Genomic DNA, 22,636 nt, shown 5'->3' with positions numbered 1-22,636 from the left:
ATTGGATGTATCTTTTTAGTGCAGATAATGCATAAAACAGATGTGCTCAAATCTCTTCTGAATGACCAGGTTTTAGGGAAACCCAATGCACTTGCACACAGGGGAATGCAATTACTTTGCATATGAATAGAATATTGGGAGGGTTACCTCAGGAACCTAGTCTGGCTCAGGCCACTGAGGAGAGATCTGAGAACCACTGACATAAGGGATCCTGATCTTGATTAATGGCAAACATCAGTCAACAGCAACTTAAAGGCTACTGGATGCACACTACATATATATTATTGCTTTCAATATTTTTAAAAGCACTGGCACAAAAACCATAATGGGTCAGGCTCCCAGTTCACTATTCTCCCATTCCTTATTTAAGGGTTCGAGTGGAGGGTTTCTTATTATCACCCACAAGTGTGTTATTAAATGTCTATTGTTTCACATGACCATATCCACCATTATAAGTGCACCAAATAGATTATTAATTCTCTCTACACGTTTTATTAATATTTTCACTGATGCTTAAATTGCATCTAATTTTGTCACAGTATTAATTATTCGCCATTACTTTAAGGAGACACACGGTGGCAGAGCCACCTTAGACATTTATTGGTTTCAATTGCCAGTTCCCCATCACAGTCTACTCAGAAAACAAAACTATCAGCACGGTGCGCGCAGCCACAAATAAAAAGCAACCGTTACTGAAATGTAAGATAGTCATTTGTAGAAGTGTTCATCTCCCTAGGCACACGGGCCGGCACTGGATTCTGAGTGCAAAACGCTCCTCTGATGCCCTGTGCTAGCCTGTTGGAGCTGTACCTCAGGCACCAAAAGTAAATGGGAAGCTCTCCAGGTCTGGACTCAATATACATACGGTAAATATCAATAGTCAAAGAGAGTGAGAATATGTGCCAACTTGTCATTGCCCGTGGGAAGAACTGAAGTAGGACAATGCAAAGTGGAGAAAATGGGAAAATGGGAGGAGTGGCTTAGTGAGTAAAGACACTGACTGTCATCGAGTTTGAAGCAGGGGAACCTGGTTCAATTTCCGGTGTCGGCTCCTTGTGACCTTGGGCAAGTCGCCTTATCTCCCTGTGCCTCAGGCACCAAAAAATAGATTGTAAGCTCCACGGGGCAGAGACCTGTGCCTGCAAAATGTGTCTGTAAAGCGCTACGTAAAACTAGCGGCGCTATACAAGAACATGCTATTATTATTATTAATTACATACAGAAGTGACCTACAATGAAGGTTACACGGATTTATTAGTCACAGGTTGCACTGCAGCAATGCACTAAGTTTGGTGGGAATGGATAGCAGTATGAAAGATGCTTAAGATAGTATTCAGAACTTTTGAAATAGTATGTCAAATGGCAATATTCATTTAGACAAGACCTGCAAAGCTTTGAAAGCTCTGTATCCTGAGATTTATTCTGAAGTATGAAGTATCACAAGCGACAACAGAAATGATGGAAAATATCCAGACGACATAGGACTGGACATCTATAATATTGACCTACAGTTGGCTGTCTCTCTTTTGCAAAATGCAAAAATTGTTGGACTATGATCAACCACACACAGCACTTAAGGTCAGATTTCAGATTGTGTTCACATACATGTTTTTGCATTCACACTTTTAGAACCATTTGGACCACGAAACCAGCATGACAAGATCATCTTCATAGTCTTAATAGCAGGATATTATTGCTTTAGCACAAATCTACCACACCTACAGTAGAAACATGATACCTTACCTAGAGCTGCTGCTATGGTCTTGCGAGTTGGGTTCACAATCACAGGATTGTGCCTCTTTTCCTGGGCTGTATAGGATGTTAAATGAACAAAGACGCATTAAAGCAAAACATATATTTAAACTCCATTGTTTTATCGAGTATTTACATACTTGTTAGTTATGGAAGCAGAAAGATTAACAATATAAAAATGAATAGACCACTTTGAGCGTTCGTGAGAAAATGTGTGCTTTGGGGATATAGCACCTTTAAAGCAGCAATACTACTTTCCCCTTTTTTTATTTTCTTCTTATTTTTATATGTGACAATGTTTAATTCTGCATTCTTACTGTACCTAAACTAAACTGTACCTAAACTAAACTGTACTAAACTGTACTAAACTGTACCTAAACTGACAATCGTTTGGTGCTCTTGTTATAAATCTGTAAAATTCTGATTGTGTGCCTAACCTAATGGCCGCCTTTCAGTTTCAATCAATCCCTCAGTCAGTATAATTCAGCAGCTACAATGTATTCTTATATTACTTAGGTTAAATTATCTATTGTTACAGTTTGCAGCTCAAACTGCTGAGAATATTGGCAACAAATTATCACAAACAGAACAGTGTTACAAATATCTTGCACTGCTTGGGAGGTGTGCTAAAACCTGCTATAGAAATCCAAGAATGTATATCAAAACTCATAAAAAATGACATTGAGTTGAATTTAAAAAAAAAAAAAAAAAAACAGTCACTATTATCCAATACTACAGCACTGATTTATTAATTTAAATTAATGAAATTAAGTAATTTCACATGTTTTGCTGCTTTAATAGCAAACTGCTTTAAGAACGAAAATATACGTTCTTGTTTAATTTTGTTCAGATGCTCTGTACTTGCAGTGTGTTTCATACGTGTGAGTAGTTTAAGCGAGACTACTCCAAGTGACACTGACATTCTTAAGGGCAGCAGGGAAATGAGAAGCTGAAGAAGCAGGACATTTTTAACCTTTCACATCTGTAATCTACACACTAGCAGGATGTCACAATTGGAGATTGTTTTTTTTTTTTAATATATAACTCTGCTCGTTACTGGAGACTTAAAAGTTCTTAGAAAAACAATTACCGATAGTTCGTAGGTGTATGATTCTGGAAATGGTATATTCTTGGCTCCCATGGGTAAAAGCTAATTCACATTTATAAAATCCTTCATCATCATTGTGTACATCATGCATGTAAAGATAGGTGGTCCCATCCAAGTATGTGTACTTGCTATTGTCTTTTGGCAAAAGTTCTCCTTCCTTAATAAAAGAAAAGAAGAAAAAACGATTTAACCATATTACCAATTTGATATCACATCTTTCAGACAAACTGATATGTACTTGTATCATATGGAGACAAATTGCTATTGGGTCATTCCCAAGTTACCATTATAGTATTAACTGGATTGCCAACAGATATTAGAGAAGGAATATTCTCTTAAAGTTTATGTACCAAAGGAGGAGAAGACATATTAAGACATATATTCTATATTTGATCAAGGTTTGCACCATACTGTATATCGAGCTATGCTTTATTTACCTTTTTGTTCAAATGTAAAGTAAAAGTTTATTGTCAGAAGACATGTTTGTCTATATTTGTGAGTCTGGGACAGACAAGGTGTCTACTGTAGAGTCACACCCCCTGACCCTATGTTATGTAGCTCTACTTCCATTAGTCTCATGTGGCTGATCCCCATAATAACAGTGGGATAGAACTGTTGACCAGTAGGCCACCAGAGGATGTGGATAAGCAAGGGCTCTTTAAGTCTGTATATCAATGATGTCCCGGGTTTCTATTGGTGACCATGTTTATAGTCTGGGGTGCCCAAATGCTACATCAAATTGACAAAACATATATGGTAATAAGTATAAAGTTTAAATACTCCAATAATAATAATAATTACTTGGTTATTTAGTTTAACCCTTTGGCCAAAGCGTCGTAAGCCTGCATACCAAACGTCAAGGTATAACCAAAAATGCAGGTCCTACACTACACTGTGAACCCTTCCTTTTACCTCTGTATGAGGGGAAAGAACCATAGTAAGTCCTGTTCTTGCAGCTGAGTGAAAGACCTCCCAAGTTAAAAAGGTGAGGAGGAGCGAGCTCTGGGGAGAGGTGCCACCACCTCCATGCAACTGTTACCAGTCAGAAATTGATTAACACACATTCCCAGCTAGCTCAAACTCTTACACTCTATATTGAAGTATTTAAACCTTATACTTACAGTATTACCATATATGTTTTGTCAATTTGATGTAGCATTGGGCACCCCTGTCTTTTGTTGTATACATTTGCCACTCCCAGTAGCACCCTTTTTGACATAAATATATATTCATGATGTGGTGGGTGTGGGAGTTTGAGCTAGCTGGGAATGTGTGTTAATCATGTTTATAGTCTGCCACCATATTTGTAATGTGTCAAAACTGGCACAGAGAAATATATATTGTACATATCTTGTCAGTATTGACTCCCGGTCATAAAAAGCAAAGATGGATGGAGTCTAGGGGTGGGTTTCAAAGTCATGTCATTCAAATAGTGACAGATGGGGCATCATCATCTCAAGCGAAACAATTTGGCTAGAAATTGCAACCTTGTCTTCGCCACAAAGAGAAATGTCTGTGAATAGTACTTCTTTTGGACAATCATGTAGGTTCCTTCCTTTCAGAAGATGCACCAGAGGACGAGGATGTAGATTATGAGTCTGGAATACCCAGGCGAAAAAAGCTTATTGATTTTTAGACTGCATGAAGAGGGTATAGGGCAAGAGTGGCCAACTCCAGTCCTCAAGGGTCACTAACAGGTCCGGTTTTAAGTATATACCGGCTTCAGCTCAGGTGGCTCTATCAGTGGCTCAGTCATTAAGCTACCTGTGCTGAACCAGGGATATCCGCCACCTGTGCTGAAGGCGAGATATCCTGAAAACCTGACCTGTTGGTGGCCCATGAGGACTGGTGTAGGCCACTCCTGCTCTAGTGGAAGCCCCTGTAAGATGCAAGTCCCTGTGTGGTGATGAACACCTCCCTTCCAACAGCACTTCCCTAACCTGCAGGATTGTTTACATCACGTTAGAATGAAAGCAAAACAAATGTGCTTTTTACCGCCTGCTTTCCCCCATTAAGAGATACACTTCACTTCTGGATTTATTATGAAAATTCACAATTGAGAACATTTTGATATGATGTATGTAATGTATAATGTTATCAACATGGAACTGATTATAAACATGCAGTAATAGTACATATATTAAATACAGTATATTGCTACATATCTATTGCACTTGTCTTTTAATGCACACCAATGGAAATGATAAATAGGGAAGGAAGACGCACTGCTTCTCTTCAGTGAAGTGATTAAGAAATTCACATATTTTAAGATTTGTGGTCTGTGACGGTTCAGGGGATTCCTGCTTCTCAATGTGTCCCCGTCACCCCTGTTCCTCCTCCTCGTTCATCTCTCCCTTCCTCCTCCCGCACCCGTTCCTCTGCGCCCTGTCCAGACGCACATCCAGCTGTCACGCGCGTTCCACGCAAGGTGCGCGCTTATCCCCAAACACCCGATCCCCCCGCGGCACTCGTTGCTCGCGGCACCTCTCTATTCCCTCTCCTGCCACGTTACCTCCTTCAGCTGCTCCTCCTGCCCCGTCCTTGGCGAGCGCCCCCACGGCGCGACGCTCCTCGCGCTCCCTGGCACACTCTGTGCGCGCATCCAGCCCTTACAGAAGGCGCGCGCACACGCTCCACTTGTAGGTCTTCCCTGAGCCCTGGTTCCACCCCTCATAGTGTGCAAGCCATTTCCCTGTCTGATTTAAATGTCTCCTCCCTCTCCTTCTGACCTATCTCTGCAACCCCTCACTCTATCCTCTGCTCCTCCTCTCTCTCCCATTGGTGCTCCCTCCTTTATAATCCCTGTCTGTCCTCTAGCTCTTTGCTCTGCATAGCTTCTTGTGACCCCTGTGTGTGCAGTCTCTATGCTAGGCTCTCCTGTCTCTTTCAGCGCTGTTTCCTGTCCCTGTTTACCTTTGGATCTCCCTGGCTTGATCTTTGCTTTGAATTGGATTACCCTGCTTTCTCCTGTCCTTGGACCCTGCATTCGGATACGTTTACGCTGCCTTCTCCTATCCTCGAACACTGGCTTATGGACTTGATTACGCTGCTCTCTATTACCCCTTAACTCTGGCACACGGACATTACTATCCAAACTCTCGTACACTGGACATTGCAAGTATCTGCTAACCTTTTCTCAACAGGCCCGGCAACGCACTACCACACTCCGGGCACGCCCTCATTGCTGTGGGTGCGTGTTATAACCCTACCCACCTCAGTACTGGGGACTGGCCAGGTCTGCGGGCATACAGGCGTTACATGGTCATATTCTAGGGGATTTCTGTTTTTGTATTTTATTTACTTAATACATCTCAATGGAAGGTATTTTTATCCCATTTTTCATCAATCTACACTTGCAATCTGGCAGGGACATGTTATCTAGTGATGTGCAAAACTTTCACCCAAGGTTACGAACCAGGTGACATTTTCCCGAGAGGAAGGGAAAGGGAACAAGACACCGACATCTCTAGCTCCCAAAACACTTCTCTACACAACATGTGGAGAGATGCAAGTGAATACACCTGAGACACCTGGGAAAAAAAGCACATTTGAATATGCAAAGTATATTTAAATGATTGATCCTAGTATATTTTCCAGGTGTATTAACAGGTATCTTAAATCAAGAATGCTTTACCAGTTTCTTTCCCAGCTTTATATTGGGATAAGAAGTTAGAAAGTATAGTTTCTACTATAATTCCACCATGATAGATTATTAAGGTTAATCATACTGTATTATTCTATGAAAATAATGTCACTTTGGAAAGGGTGCGATATTTGATTATAGAATGCCAAAAAGAAAATATTACATTTAAATGTCATACCTTGTACCATTTTAGCTGCACATCTGTATTATCTTTTGTGAAATCACTTAAATCAGGGCAAAACATCTGGAATCTTGATTGAACAAAGGCATTTTGTTCATATGCAATATCAGGCAAGGACACCTCTGTGTCTCTCATAACATTCAGAGAAATGGTCACTTCAATACAGAATGAAGAATTTCTGCAAAGAGATGTAGGTGACCTTCTGTAAGTATTTTTCATTTCATCGCAGTGAAGTTGTGATCCAGAGACATACAAGTGATAATATGCTAGCAATGACTCAGTAACAGGAGTCAGTTTGCTTGATTACATATATTAATTACATGAAAAATCTACAGATCTCAAAGTGTACCTTACTGAGAATTTAAATTGAGAATTACTATTCCCGTATTTCCTACCACCAGCACTGTACTGTATTACTTTTTTTTTGTCAGACACAGCAGAGTTTACAGTGGATAACATTGTTGCCATTTCATTAAGGAACACAGTTTCTCTGCCTGTAGAGATACCGGCACCACTAGAGAGGTAACTATCTGTGGAAGCAGGGGGTTCCCAGGGCTGAAATGAATGAGGGTCAGCCCAGGAGACCCCCTTGCTCCAAATCTGTAATACAAAAATACAAATATATTTTTCTTAAAGTTATCCCGTACCGCTGATTTAATTAAATAAAAACATCCAAGAAAACAGTGTGGAATTGTATTTAATTAATTCAAAATAATAATATTTATTGGGGACTTTAGGCCAAAACCAGAACTCGGATAATGTTTAGAGACAAGACCAAAATCAAAAACATGGGGCCACGCGCACACCTAGAATGATGACATTTAAATGTGTACCTCAGAATGCAGGAATAGACTCCAGAGTCTTCTGATGATGCTGGGAAAAACCAAAGAGAATCTCCATGTTGCTGAATTCGAGACTCCTCTCCAAGGATCAGACTTTCTGAATCGTTTTTGGTCCAGATCAGATTGAGAGAGAAGTCAGCAGTTATAGCCAAATCTAACTGGAGATATTGAAAGGAAGGGCATTTGAGCACTGTGGGCTCTCCGTCAAGAACTAAATAGCCCCTATAATGCGAAATCCGCTCTCGGCATTTTTCTAAAAAAATAAATAAAATTAAAAAGTGTGTTAATGTTAGGAGAAGAAACTAACTGTGGAGAATATACACACCTGTTTCTGAAAATCAAAGATACTTTGCCAGTTGATTTTGCATGGTCAAACATACAGTGCTATCTAAATTGCAGGAACAGTAGCTCAAACTTTTCTGTTACCAGGGACTTTGAGAAGAAGTATTTTAAATCCATGCGATTTGTTGTGGCAGTAAATTCCTTGACATAAAATCCTCTTTCATTGGAACCCTGATAAAGTGTACTACAGTATATTATTAGATCGTTTAAGTTAGTGGAGACATGCGCCATATTCTCAGATACTGTAGACGACACTATCATACTGTACCTGGCAACTTAACTAAAGTTCATAAATATCTGCAGCTATATTGGAAAAATAAAAGGTATACTATTCTTATTTAAAACTTTCACCCCACTGTCAGATTAGAACTTGAGAATCTCTACCTGGGTTCTCCAAACGGTGAACTCCAAAGGCCAAAGTCTCCAGTAAACATGATGTACCAATCGCTAGATAAGGAAACCACATCTTCCTTTACACGAAACAGAAAGCTGTGGAGAATAGAAAGTCACGATCATATGTATTATTGCTAAAGAGCACCGTATACAATAGCTGTGAAAAAATACCAGGAAATCAGTAAAATATGCAGATCAGTAGAGAGGCATAAAAAAAAAAAAGTAATCCTTACATTTAAACATAGGACAGGTTTTTATGCAGTTGCAGAATTTATATGAGACTGTCACCATTCGAAAGATTACATTCCTACTTGTGTCTCAAAATCTATTCCTCATAGTATAATCCATCTACAGTATATATAAAAAAAAAAAAACAAAGTATGTTTGTTTGTGGATTTGTGGGTTTGGGGTCAAGTTCTCCCATTGGCTGACGAGTGGCGTGATGTTACAGTGGGCCGGAGCTGTGCAGGGGGAGGCCTTGGCTGTTGAGCGGAGTGATGTCACAGTGGGTCGGAGCTGTGCAAGGGGGGCGGAGCTCTGAAGGGGGGGCGGAGCTGTGAACGGGGGGGGGGAGAGAATGGATCAGTGAACGGGGGGAGGGGGAACGGAGCTGAAAACAGGGGAAGGTGCCTTCATGTCAAGGGTGGGAACAGATTCATGTGAATGGGGGAGGAAGAAAGGAGGGAGAGAAAGAGGGGAATGGGGGGAGAGAGAGAGAGAGAGAGAGAGAGAGAGGGGGGGAGTGGAGAGAGAGGGGGGAGTGGGGAGAGCGGAGGGAGAGAGAGGGGTGAGCGGAGAAAGAGACAGGGGGAGCGGAGAAAGAGACAGGGGGAGCGGAGAAAGAGACAGGGGGAGCGTAGAGAGAGGGGGGAGCGGGAAAATTAAATCCCGGGCTACGCCGGGTATATCAGCAAGTAAAATATACAAATAAAAATGTAACTGGGTGACATTAAAACCAGAGATGCGCAAAACTGTCCCACTCCCAAAATGTTGCAAGATCCGGTTAAAGCCTTTGAAGGAAAGGAGGAGCGAGAGGGAGTCCTATATAGTAAAGTACCCATTGACACATTCCTCCCCAAATATTCCTCTATGCAACACGTGGAGAAATACCTGTGAACACACGAGGTATATTTGCATATTTAAACTAGCTTATTTTCCAGGTATCTCGCCACGTGTTGTATAAAGCAGGGGTGCGCAAACGGGAGTAGGCGCGGAGTGAGCGCTCAAGGCCTCTGTATATCTCTTACCTCGCCTCCGGCGGCGCATCGCCATGGCAACACGGAGTCAAATGACACCGCAAGGTCAAATGGCAACGTGACGTCAGATGACGCCAGAGAAAAGGTAAGGGTGGTGGGATGTGCGAGTAGGGGGGAGAGCAGGCAAGGGGACACAGACAAAAAAAAGTGTGTGCACCTCTGGCAGAGAGGAATGTTTGGTTAAGTATACAAGTAAATGGGAACGCTATTAACCAGAACGCTCTCTGGGTCTTGTTCAATTTTGGTCATTTTGGCAAAAAGAAAAAATGAAACATTTTTCAGGCAAAATTAGGTGTCAACACCACATGGTTCACAGAACACTGCAAAAACCTTGCACATCTCTAATTGGCACCTACATGGGATATAAAATAAGCAACCATTGGCTTTTCATACCTTATCCTGCAGAAGAAAATGTTGCGTATTCCAATAATCTCTGGGGTTTGGTCTCTATTATTTTGTGATCTCTGAAATCCCAAGTGTCCTCTACTCAGTTTTTCCACGATAAATGATCTTTGTTGGTATATACCTAGCACAACACACAATTAGAGCTTGTTCCGTACGTCTGCTGAGGATTCCCAACTCCGCACTTAATAGAAAGGCAGTGGACATTACAGAGAATGGATATATATATCTTCTGAACGTGGTGTGGAAAGTCCGCCGATATTTCTTAATCATCTTCATGTCTAAAACAGTACAAACATTTTCCACTTCCACCTCTGTATCCTGATTGCCTAAATAGGGAAATGACAAGTGACAAAACAGAACGTGTTCCTTATTTGTAACTAAGTGAAATGTGTGTTTCCAGGTGATTGTTACTACAAATAATTTAAGGAGCTCAACATCCAACACAGTGACGCAATAAATAGGGATCAGGAACAGACATGGCAAGCTTGTACGGATGAAAGTTAACCCGTTCGCTGCCAAAAGATGCCAGCAATGCATTTCTCTTGAATGTTATCAGGAGTAGGGAACCCTCAGAGGTAACGCGGAACCCCCAAAAAACAAGTTAAATAGATAGTGCTTAATGATCACACCAAGGTATTATAATGAAAAAGGTACAACAACAAAAAAAGATATTTAAAGTCTGCAGAGCTAGGTGCAAAAAGTGAGGTAGCCAGGTAAAGAGAAAATAGCAGGGGGTAAGAAGTGCAAGGGGAATGCAAGGTAAGACAGAAGGTACCTGTAAAGTCTGCAGACCTCGATGCAAGGGAATGGTAGCCATGAAAAGTCAAAGAGCAGGAGGCAAGAGAATAGCCAGACTGCTTGCTGCTCAGGAGCAAAAAATAAGTGTCAAGCAACAATGAGCAGGCTAGGTGGGGTTTATATATCCTAAGCCAAGATAGCCGCCGGCCTCATGGGAGATTCTAATTCCGATAGTGAAGACAAAAAGTGTTTAGATCTGCTCTCCTAGTGTTTATAAGGGAACCGTGCAATAGAATACAAGTGAACAAACTAATATAAATATATAAAAACACTCATGTGAAATAAATACGGTGCCAAAGACCAAATAGTATAAACGTATATTAATAGTGTGAATACAAAATAATTGCAAAACAGGTGATAAGATTATATAAAGTGCAAGTGACAATATAAATATCAAACAGGAATCGCCACTCAAACCCTTAATTAAGGGCCTGATTCTCAAGTCCCTCATTTTGTAGAGACGTCTTCCAAAAGTTCAGGGGAGCGTAGGACCGCACCATGGAAGAAAGAAAACATGCAAAAAATAGTACAATATTGTATGAACACGTCGGTCGAGTCAATCATTAACTGGTAGAGTGACTACTCACATTTCCAAAAATAAAAATTAGGCATGTCACAAATCAAGATTCCTCCTTCATAGCACATCCAGATGAACAGGGAGAATCTCAGAAAAGATGGAAACAAAGAGCACGTGTAGATGGTACACAAATCTTTTGTAACAAGCCCATTAACACCTTAAGATTTTGTGTTTACAAGAAGTACATTCTTAAGGCTCATATAAAACTTTAAACGATCAGTCGATTTTCCTGCATAGACGGACTTGTGCGAGCCTCAACACGTACCCGAGCATCAGCGTTGACATCACGCACTCTGGTTCCTTGTGTCGCTTCCAATATCCACTGCCTGAAAACAAGGAACGCGGTTCCTGCAGTCTCCTCCCTCTCTGGACTCTACACATTTCGCTGGTGATCATCTTCCTCAGGAATTGACCTCTGAAGACTCCGGACTCTGGACTCCTCCCCCCCCCCCCATCTGTTTCTCTCTCTTATTTTGAGGTTCACACTGTCCAGCTTTTATCTCCACTGTACGTGGCAGTCATCTACAGACCGCCAACCTTTACAGCCTCTGCCTCCTCCTTTCTCTTTGACTTCGATATCCTGGCTTTCCTTCTTTCTCTCCTCTAACTCTCCTACTGTATACTTTAACTGGGGGACGTAAACTGTCATGTTGATGATCCCCCAGTCTCCTGGGCATCTGGGAAAGTAATAACTGTGGAAAGATAGCGTCCCACTATGCTGCACAAAGAGACACCCTTACGGAATTAAAAATATAAACTTTTAATGTTATTTGAAATAAAATATTATTGTTGGAGCTTGAAACAAATGACGCAGAAAAAGGAGCTGAAATAAAATCAATTAAAACTTGAGATAGGGGTGTGTACGTCGGAAACGCTTACATATATCCAGTGTATCACGAGTGATATTAAATATTTGTATTTATTTATTGAAAATCAATTTAATCACAAGTGAACACATACTTAGTAAGATAAAGCGTCTTCTGGTTGAGATTTATGTGTTACTAAAGCAGATATAGAGCAGATTTACCAAACAATGCTTTATTAGTTTCAGGAGTGACCTAATAGTCATCAAAATTGGATTAGCTGGTACTAAATCCTGCATTGTTTTTGTACAGCCCTTTGGTGGGTGTGGTTCCAAGTCTATAAACCTCCCACCACAAAGCAGGCATAATATTATTTGTTTTGTAGCGGTATCCCATCCATAAAATCTTGATGGGATCCTACATTACAAGTTTTCTCACTGGTGGTAAATAAAGGAGTAATATGCAAAAGTACATACAGTACATATATATATATATATATATATGTATATATACAATAGGGGACTGCGCTTGGGTGTGAGATGATGACAAATAATAGAGTAATAAAAAAACAAATAAACAACCTAGTTAAATATATCAATAGAATAAACTCTTACTGGTATTAAAACAAAATGAATAATATATAAAAAAATATATATAAAAAGGTGCTGTGGAAACCTCTACAAAAAATATTATTAAATAAAAACTACGTGAATTGTCCGTATGAGTCCATGGAGAAATCAGTCCAATGTAAAAGGAAAAAAGCACTGGTCAGGATTCAGTCAGCCTTCTTGCAGGGGCACAACGACCTCCCCTCTCCACCTACATAGAAAAAAGAAAAGAAAAAAGTGCTCGATCCTAGTGCATTACTGTGCAAAGGTTTATTTAATATTCCAAAAAAAGCTCATACATAGAACTCACAAACAACGAATTAAATACAGCAGTTTATGAGATAATACTCATGCTTCGAGTATACAGCGAGAATCCGCTCCTCTGCTCCACTGCTCTGCAGCTCTACAACTCCACCAGGTCTGCTCTGACCCTCGTGAGTCACCGTCCAGCAGGAACTCACGACGACGGCTCTACACGAACTCTTCCCCCGTTTAATGCAGGTACCTACACTATATTGTATATATATGTAATAATTGTCCCATGGACTAGTGAAAAAAGTTTTAAATCCCTGAGGTTTACATCCCCACGCTGTTTTTCCTTACCCATGTCTTGCAGTTGTCTTTTAATTATGTTATGGTCCAATATTCTATTTTGTTGGCTTTAGGAGGTTTCTTGCAGTCTGTTTTCATGTATGTCATTTTAGTTTTTCATTTTGTGTTAGATGTGTTTCATTAAAATTACTTTATTTTGATCCTTTAAATCACATCTTTCGTATTATTCATTAGAGATGTCTGAGTGCTTTTTTTAGGGGTCCCTTTGTCTTTTTGTGTTTGTGATATTCATTTGGCCCTTAGCACAGCTAGTCCCAATTTTATTTATAGGGATATTTTTTGGCTTTAGACTTTATTTATTGTTAACGGTTATTCTGATTGTGGTATTTCTTTGTGCGTTTAATATATATATATATATATATATATATATATATATATATATAAAGTGGCACTGTGTGCTCATTTGCATGTCATTTCCCAGAATCCCTTGCTGCAGTGGAAGTGCTGTGTGCTGGGTGATAATGGTGAAAGGCGGGGTTGCAGACCTGCCTAAGACATGCAAATTAGCATACAGTATATTTACATTTGCTATATATATATATATATATATATATATATATATATATATATAAAATATATATATATATATAGTTGTGTGAAAAAGAAAGAACACCCTCTTTGAATTCTATGGTTTTACATATCAGGACATAACAACAATCATTAGTTCCTTAGCAGGTCTTAAAATTAGGTAAATACTACCTCAGATGCACAACAACACATTTTTATTTATATATATATATATATATATATATATATATATATATATATATATATATATATGTATAGCAAATGTAAATATACTGTATGCTAATTTGCATGTCTTAGGCAGGTCTGCAACCCCGCCTTTCACCATTATCACCCAGCACACAGCACTTCCACTGCAGCAAGGGATTCTGGGAAATGACATGCAAATGAGCACACAGTGCCACTTTTTGCTTCAAAAACCATTTTATACATGGTTCCCTATAGGCTTTCCCTTGAGAAAGGTTCCGTTCCGGAGCCGAAACGTCGGGATTGGTTGTCTGTCTTCACATGCCTAATACACATTTTTTACTTTGAAGTGAGTGCTGCCTCTTTTTTTGCCTGACGCAAGAAGGGTAAGATTTTTTGTTTATATATATATGTAGCCAGGTCTCCCCAGCGCTACCGCACCCCCTCACCTGACTGCCGATCGCGGGGGCCGCCGCGTCCAATGGCGGCTCCGTTCGGCAGTGGCAGGGGAGAGGGCGGTCAGGTCCCGGCTCGGGGGTTGCCGGGGACGCGTGCGGACGGTTGCCAAGGCCGCACGCGCATCTCAGGGCTCCCGGCGCTCCCGGAGCCGGGCGGATAGGGCGCCGCCATTGCGCTTCAACTCGCGCATGCGCAGTGAGTCCCCGGCGGCCCAGTTAGCTCGCGCATGCGCAGGGAGGCTGCGAGAGACAGGGCAGAGTCGCGCATGCGCAGGGAGAACCCTAGAGCCAGGGAACAGTTGCGTGAGGGCAGGGAAGGCGCAGGAGAGTCGCGCGAGAGTAGGGGAAGTTAGTGAGAGGTTGCGGCGGCCATTACAGGTTTGTGTAGGCAGAGGGAAGGCACGCACGCGGCCTCAATGTTATTGTAGGGGCCTCGGGACTACAATTCCCATGAGGCATAGCGAGGCAGGCACCAGGTGCTTGATAGGAGCCAATAGGGCTGCAGGACTGCCCTGGAGGAAAGAGATACATTTTCCCGGGCTTTGCATGAGTCACGTCAGTTGGAGCAGAGGAGCTGAAGGGGAAGGAAGGATGCGGGGAGTGAGTGCAGCTCCTGCATCCTGATAGGTACCCTCACCCTCCAGGTAGGCCCCAACTCCCCACCAGGTTAGTGGGTAACTGATAAGGGACGGCCCTAGATAGGGAGGTCACCCTTAGGTGTGTGTAAGGTGCAGGTTTGGCAGTGCCACAGCGGGTAGTGCTGTGCGCACTGGCAAATAGGCACAGTGTGTGCAGTGTGTTTGCTGCGGGTCACTCAGGTTAGTCGGTTGTTAGTGGGAGTCAAGACTGGGCCTCGTTAGGGGAGTAGGAATACTATTAACCCCTTAGGTCCCAGATAGACTCTACCTCTACCTCTCCAGTGAATGGTGTGTACCGTTCTGTGTGTGTTGTGCTGCATGTGCTGGGCGCAGTGTGTGCAGCGTGTGTGAATCCCTGCAGGCTGACAGTGTGAGCTGCGTGTCGGCTGCAGGTGCGTTAGGCTGTTAGGAGTATCTAGTATCAGTAGTAGATACAGTTAGGGACTGGGTAGCTAGGGGAGTGGGGCAGGGTATAACCCCGCAGGCCCTAGGAGATTTCCCCTAAGCCACCCAGGTTGCGGTTCATCAGGGACAGGCCCTAGGTTAGGGTTCCTGTCACGCTAGGATTAGTTAAGGATAGACAGGGATAGCGGCGTGGCTGTTCCTGTGGTTCGGTTGCTGTACCAAGAGACTGTTGTGTTCCCGTGAAGCGGTGGGACCCTCGTTGGGGTCCACTGCAGAAGTACCTGGATAGGATCAGACGGACGTCTGACCCTTTTAGAAGACAGTTGCAGTCCCGAGCATCGGAGTGCTCGGAAGGTACCTCTGTATATATTAAGTGCACCACCAACTCCCCACCAGGTTAGTGGGTAACTGATAAGGGACGGCCCCAGTTAGGGACTCTGCCCTTAGTGTGAGTGCTGTCTTGTCAGAGTCACAGCTATTAGTGCTGTGAGGTCTGACAGGCAGGCACTGTGTTTGTGCAGCACGGTTGCTGCACGGACCAAGTAAGTGGCTGTGCGTAGTGCAGGTAGCTAGTTATAGGGAGGATTAGGGACTAGGGTAGAGGTACACCCCAGGGCCCAGTTAGTCCCCTATGACACCAGAGGAAGCTGTATGGTATAGGGTTGGCCTTAGGACAGGGAATCCTTCACCATAGTTAGAGCAGCAAGAGGGTTGCTGTCTGATCGCGTGTTCAGAGACTGTGTTAAAGAAGCACTCCGGCTGGAGATTCCTTTCCTGTGGATGCAGAGGTGCACCCACTCCTGCAGAGAGCAGTGCAGCACGCCGTGGGATCACTGTGCGGTGTTGCAGAGCTCCAAGGATTTTCCTGACCAGGACTGGTCAGGGAGGTATTATATATATTAAGTGCACCACCGGGCCCCAACACAGGGAAGCGCTATCCCTCACACTCACACTGGTCTTTATTGCTGTGGACACTCCAGAGACTGAGGGGAATGTGATGATGGACATGTGGGTGGGGGGGATGGTACGCAGTTGTATTGATGCACTGTTATTGATATAGTGTTTTGAAGTAAGGTGTTGTCATTGTTCATTCAGTAAACCTGTTATACATAATACTGTGTATGTGGTTTCTGAGTGGGTTCCTATGTAGGGTCATTCTACATTTCCATAGAATCCTACATAGGTGGAGGCGCTGCAAACGAAGATCCGTTCCCGAGGAGTCACCCCAGGCTCTCATTAGCGGAGGCTCAGACCTCCTGTGAGCCTGCAGGTATACGCACCACACCGGTAACACCACATGTTCTACTCACCCACACTACATATGAGATTGGGTGGGGTGGAATACCCGTTACATATATATAAAAATAATTCTTACTTATTTAAATATAATATATTTTGTTACTAGCTAAATACCAGAACTGCTTTAAACGGAAGGGTATATATTAACGCATACTGTGTCAGAGTGCTGTGCTGCCAACGACTGCAGTCTCCATAAGTCGCTAAGACTTGTCACCGCACACACCTTTCCGATGAACCGACGTCACCAGGAAGTGATGTCAGATGTGTTTGGCTTCATTGGGGGCGGGTTCCTGAGTGACGGTGTTCAGTTTTTAGTCTCCTTCGTTTTCATGGACACAGATCGATGCTTCTTCCCAATTGGTTATTGCATCCATGTCATAATGACACGTTCCGTTCCCATGGATACAGCCAAGCTTACTTTAGGTGTCCCGCTGTCAACCAATCAGAAGTAAGTTTAGCTGTATCCATGGGAACGGAATGCATAATTTTGACGTGAATGCAAGAACCAATTGGGAAGAAGCATCGATCTGTGTCCATGACAATGAAGGAGAATAAAAACTGCACACCGTCACTCTGGAACCACCCCCGATGAAGCCAAAATGGTGAAACGTACATCGGGTACGTCTTACGTCACTTCCTGGCGACATTGGCTCGGCGTGCGGTGAGAAGTCAGAGCGCTTAGAGAGACTGCAGTCGTGGGCAGCACAGCACTCTGACACAGTTGTGACGGTGTCGCTGGCTGACCTAGTGGGGAGAAATCCCAGCTATTTACCCCTAAATCCATGTAACTTGGCCAGCTATGTAAGGCTTATTTCAACCAAATGCCATTTAATATCAGAGGGAGAACAGGGAATGAATAAAGCCTGGGACATGGTAGAACAGACCGAGCAGAGCCGAGCTGAGCCGCGCTGAGCCGCGCTGAGCAGATGAACTTACCCCCTTCATCTGTAATCAGACTCAGCAAATTGCAGGCGACAGCCTGGTTTAATTTTCGGAGGGGAGCAGAGGAGCAGTCACGTGACCGCAAACATCCAATGGGAGCGAGGGACTAGCCCTGCCTCCCGCCACGCCTCCGTCACGCCTTCGCCCCGCCTCCGCCCCCCAAAGCGCGCTCACTGCCTCACCTGCCAGGACACAAAAAAGCACCAGCTTGAGCAGGCGAGGCAGAGCAGGAGCACGGCTCAGCGCGGCCCGAGGCACCATGCCCGAGGCCTTATGCACCATGTCTGTAAGAATGCATTTCAAAGCATGTATTCTGTCTTCCCTATAACAATCCTTTCCCTAATCAACATTGTTCTTTGATGGGATTTGGGCTAGCTGTGTGTAATGCTAAGTTCTATCTTTGACATAATTACTTATGTCTGCATTTATACATGTGTTAGCAGTTCCTCCCAGATTAGATGCAGTAGTTGGTATTGTGTGATGATGGAATTAACATGCAAGAAAGTAAATTAGATATTCTATTTTTATAGTTATTTCTTGGGAGAAAAACTAAGTAATTCACTCAGTTGAAGCTCTCCATAGAAATAGATCAGAACAAAAGTGGGGGATTAGTTAAATGAATCACTTATGTCTGAAGCCTGTCACGGTAGCTTTATGTCAGGGTTATAATACACACCAGGTTACAATAATAACCTCTCTTATCTCTGGGTTGAATCGAATAAGACGTGCGGTATAATAAAGACATTTAATTCCCACAAGATGGTGGACAAACAGAATATACAAATAACAGAAAATATATTAATCACTTACATGGGAAAGGGGCCAAGATGAAGCAATCCGCAGACTGGCAATTCATCTAACAGGATACAGTTCAGGATAACATAGGAACCAATACGAACAACAACTTGGAATAGAGCTTACACTCTCTTTTATGGAGTTCTGCTCCTATTCCCTACCATTGGGTTGCAGGGATTGGATCACAATCCCTGGACCCAATGAACCAGTGACACCTCACGTGAGAAAAACTAATGTACCTGCCCACAGGTAGGTTCACACATGTGCACATCAGTCCAGCCAGAGAGCCTCCCCCAGGGCCCCCCCTCACCACCTGGTGCTTAGGAGTCTAGCATTTGGGCATCTGGGCCGGGGCCTCCCTGGCTGGACGTGTGAAATACAGCACTTCACTCATGTACACCCATCCTGCTCTTCTCCGCCCTAGAATACTTAATCAGGGTGGGGGAGCCTTTGTTCAGTGGGCTTACTGCAGCCACACTGTCGCCTCCTATCCATTAGCATACCTCATGGGCCAGTAGTTTTCGCAGGCTTTGAGATATCAGGGATACAGAGTAATATTTTAATAACATACATATATTAATATAATCCGTTCTGTGGGTCTGAGCGGGCTGAAACGTGATAGGTCCTCATGCCGCAGGACACTCGTCATAGTGGCCAAATTCCAGCCTTCCACGACCCCCAGAACCAGAGATAATAAAAACAAGTTAAAACCTTCCATTAACTTTAATGCAGGATTCTCCGCCACAGGCTAAAAGAAATCACTACCTTTCACTCGTACCATTAGATTCAATGGGCTCCGCCGCCATAGACTTTCAATGGAGCTACTCCGCCATTAGAATCAATGAAGACTCCGCCGCTAAAGGCTATGAGAAATCTCAGTGGCTCACTCCTCCATTGGAATCAATAGGATTCAATGGAACCTCCGCCGCCTTAGGAATTCCATGGGGCGACCATAGCGGCTAGCGCGACGCCTTCTTGCGGCCCCCGAGGGTCAGACCCTACATGGGTCGTGAGAGAAAGTCCCCTGGAGTTAGGGGCAAAAAGATCCGGCGCCTTCGGGGCCGGAGTTATGCAGTGTAACACTTTTTGAACTTGACCGTGAGTTTCTTCCCACGGTCATTAAGTGATTGTAGCTCTTCCTTTGAAGTGGTTTTGGCATCCGTCCAGCTCCGCTACAATGTATCACTTCCATCCTTCGAGAGCACACTCTAAGAATTTGCTATTGGAAAGCATGGCGCCATTGACTTACAATGGCGGAACTCCGCTCATGCATTCCTATGGGCACATTCCGCCATAGACTATAATGGCGGAGCTCCGCCATTCATCTCAATTGGAAAAAACTCCTCCATTGACTTCAATGGAGAAACTTAGCTCATCCTCTCGGGCGCCATCTGCTGGCTGTTCATGATATAGGGCCAAAACTGTCTCAAACTCCATTCACTTGCATGGAGATCCAATGGCGACCTATGGGACCGTGCCGGCAGGTGCTACCTGGCATTGGGGAGGGGAACAAAGGGTAATAGACATATACCCCGTTAACCCTTGCCCTCCCGACCTGTTCCCAGTGTAAATGTACACACAAAAGTTAATGGTTTAATGATCTTTACCTAACATTCATTAGCTCATGTATGTTAGGTTACCACTACAACTTAGGTGATAATATAACATTCACACGACTAAACAGTTTCTATCACCTCACTATTGTTATTGTGTACGTTCAGATACAATGTCGACGAGTTGTTATGTACCATTTACATTCTTTGACAAGTCACACGTGAGATTATAATATATAGTAGATTAATGTGTTTGCTGAGTGATAATGTTGGTTGCATATATATAATCAATACATAAGCAATACATATAATGTTAGTAGAAAAGAAAACATATCAATAGAAGTTCTAACTTCCGTGCTTAGCAACATCATTATGATAATTAAGTGCATAGTAAATATTTGCACTGTAGGATAACATTATGTAGTGATTGTTAATCTGCGCACCAATCATTGAAAGCATTGTTACATATTTATTATAATACTTGTTCGCTAGTCGTCACAATCATCTAATATAACGATTGGGCCATCTGAAATCATACATTGGTCCCATGTATTCATCCTCGACATCTGTGAAATACAGCAAGCACATGATGTTCAAAGATGGCACATTTATCTATGTTTCAGCATGACAACGCTTAACACATCTCTATATGATTGTGGATATTCACGCATAAGTGACGTAAATGTTTAAACTGCAAGGATAAAACTACAGATACAGAACTGTCTCATTTTTCAAATCGCGTTGCTGGCATTACTACTGATATGTTAGTTCCGGTGCCTGTATACATAATAATGTGCGCGCACAACGTCTGTTGCGCGCGCACGTCACGAATGTGTGGACTAAGTCTTAGCGCATGCGCAAAACGATGTGTACGCTGTGCGTTCAATACATGTCCCTCCATGGTGCTGTTAGCATTACGCATATCATGGCTGAAAGTTATGATATGGAAGCGAAACAAATTCACTTCAACACACGTACATATCTAAACTTTGTAAACGGACGTGTGCCCACGGCAAAAACGGACGATCAGCCAATGAGCGAACAAAATACGTGTGACGTCATTTTAAGGCAACGTGAAATGCACGCAAACACCCCTCCCACTGAATGAACATTGGCCTCCAGCGCTGTGCACGCACCACCCCACCGACGCGCGCGCATGACACACTGCACTGACCGTAACAATAAGCTACGGGCACAGCCAATACTGTTTCACGTGCGCACGTCGGTTGGTGGTGGGGCTTGCATCGGTAATCTTTTTAAGGACGCATTGGGACATGACCAGGTTCCCACATCATATGTGGGCGACACTTTGTTTTTATATGTTGAATGCTAAACAATGAGGTGTGTGTGTGTAACAGTTAGTGTAACATGTTGAAATGATACTTTAAAACCGATAAGCATCTATGATTTAGGACTCCGTCACCAATGTGTACTAATGGTTCGTCATGTAGTATATTGTTATAGGAAATAATGTCTTTGTGCACGCTACATGTAAGGCTGTCTGCAATGTTAAGCTGTATACACTCATTTGGCTAACAAATGGTGTATTTTATTAATGTACACATATATAATTTGAGTAAAGGCATAACGAAATTTGTATTTACCATTCTTGTAGAAGTCAAAACTGATTTGGCTGCAACTGCTCGCTCCAGGAAGGCACAACAGTATCATCCATGGTTGAGGCAACCGTTGAATCCTGAATCACACACATCTCCATGAGGGCGTCATATGGATCTGCAGTGGCTTCTTCAAACAAGACGTCCGGAGGTACGTACAGTTGTTGGTTGTTTTCCCATTCACATTGGTATTGCCCATATAAGTTTGGATACATATCATAGTTATGTCCATCTTGCATCTGGTCTTGATGAATGTAGAGTGCAGGTATATCAGCAGACGCGACAGTCGGTGCGGCTTCAGTGTCACTGGTATTAGGCAAAAATATGCTATTTAACGGAAGATATGTTCCATGTTCCATGGTAAGTTTAAATGATGGCGCAACATGCCAGCATCCATATCGTTGATTTAGCCGATCATGGACATGCTCAAAACATTCATTTGTGGATAAAGTGAATCGTACAGAAGTTTTAAAATGTCGTTGTTTGTCAGGTTCTTGGTAGTATGGATATTTCTTTTGGATCAAGTCATAGATTTTGGCCACGTTTGCACTTTTCTCTGGCGTTGATTCGATTGCTTCATAAATCATAAATTTGTATGATTTACGTGGATGGCTGTGCAATGTGGAAGGTTCTGTCATTTCTTCTCTATTCAAGTGTACGTTGTGTTAAGTTGAACGCATACGGATGTCTGCTGAATGTGTGAATAGTTACATGTTATGTTCGCGGTTTCTTCCAAGGTTATAATACAACCTAGCAGTTATATGCCTAGGTTTTCTCCCACAAGAAATTTGTTACAATAATTGGCTGAAATTCTTTGGGTAAGATACTCTTTTCACAGGAATCGAAACTTTACTTTCGGCTTAGGCAATCAACATGTGCAAAACAAGTAGACTCTTTGA

The 22,636-nt window shown here is 42.7% G+C and overlaps 1 protein-coding gene across 3 annotated transcripts in view; it reads right to left on the bottom strand.

Moving 5' to 3' along the window:
• The window catches only part of IL1R2 (interleukin 1 receptor type 2), a 30,740-nt gene extending 19,944 nt beyond the window's left edge, over positions 1-10,796 (bottom strand). For 2 of the 3 annotated variants that reach the window (XM_075590406.1, XM_075590408.1), the window contains exons 1-7: positions 10,698-10,796; positions 9,911-10,248; positions 8,253-8,357; positions 7,518-7,779; positions 6,682-6,862; positions 2,843-3,017; positions 1,744-1,809 (exon numbers count right to left, since the gene is read on the bottom strand). In XM_075590406.1, coding sequence (XP_075446521.1) covers positions 1,744-1,809; positions 2,843-3,017; positions 6,682-6,862; positions 7,518-7,779; positions 8,253-8,334 — 766 coding nt within the window. In that variant the 5' untranslated portion in view covers positions 8,335-8,357; positions 9,911-10,248; positions 10,698-10,796. Of the gene's footprint in view, positions 1-1,743; positions 1,810-2,842; positions 3,018-6,681; positions 6,863-7,517; positions 7,780-8,252; positions 8,358-8,494; positions 8,610-9,910; positions 10,249-10,697 lie in introns of all 3 variants that reach the window. The other variant, XM_075590407.1, reaches the window with a different exon arrangement.
• Positions 10,797-22,636: the final 11,840 nt, after the last annotated feature.

Source organism: Ascaphus truei, chromosome 3 (assembly GCF_040206685.1).
Source record: "Ascaphus truei isolate aAscTru1 chromosome 3, aAscTru1.hap1, whole genome shotgun sequence".
Taxonomy (NCBI): domain Eukaryota; kingdom Metazoa; phylum Chordata; class Amphibia; order Anura; family Ascaphidae; genus Ascaphus; species Ascaphus truei.
This window is presented reverse-complemented; position numbering and strand designations above follow the sequence as displayed.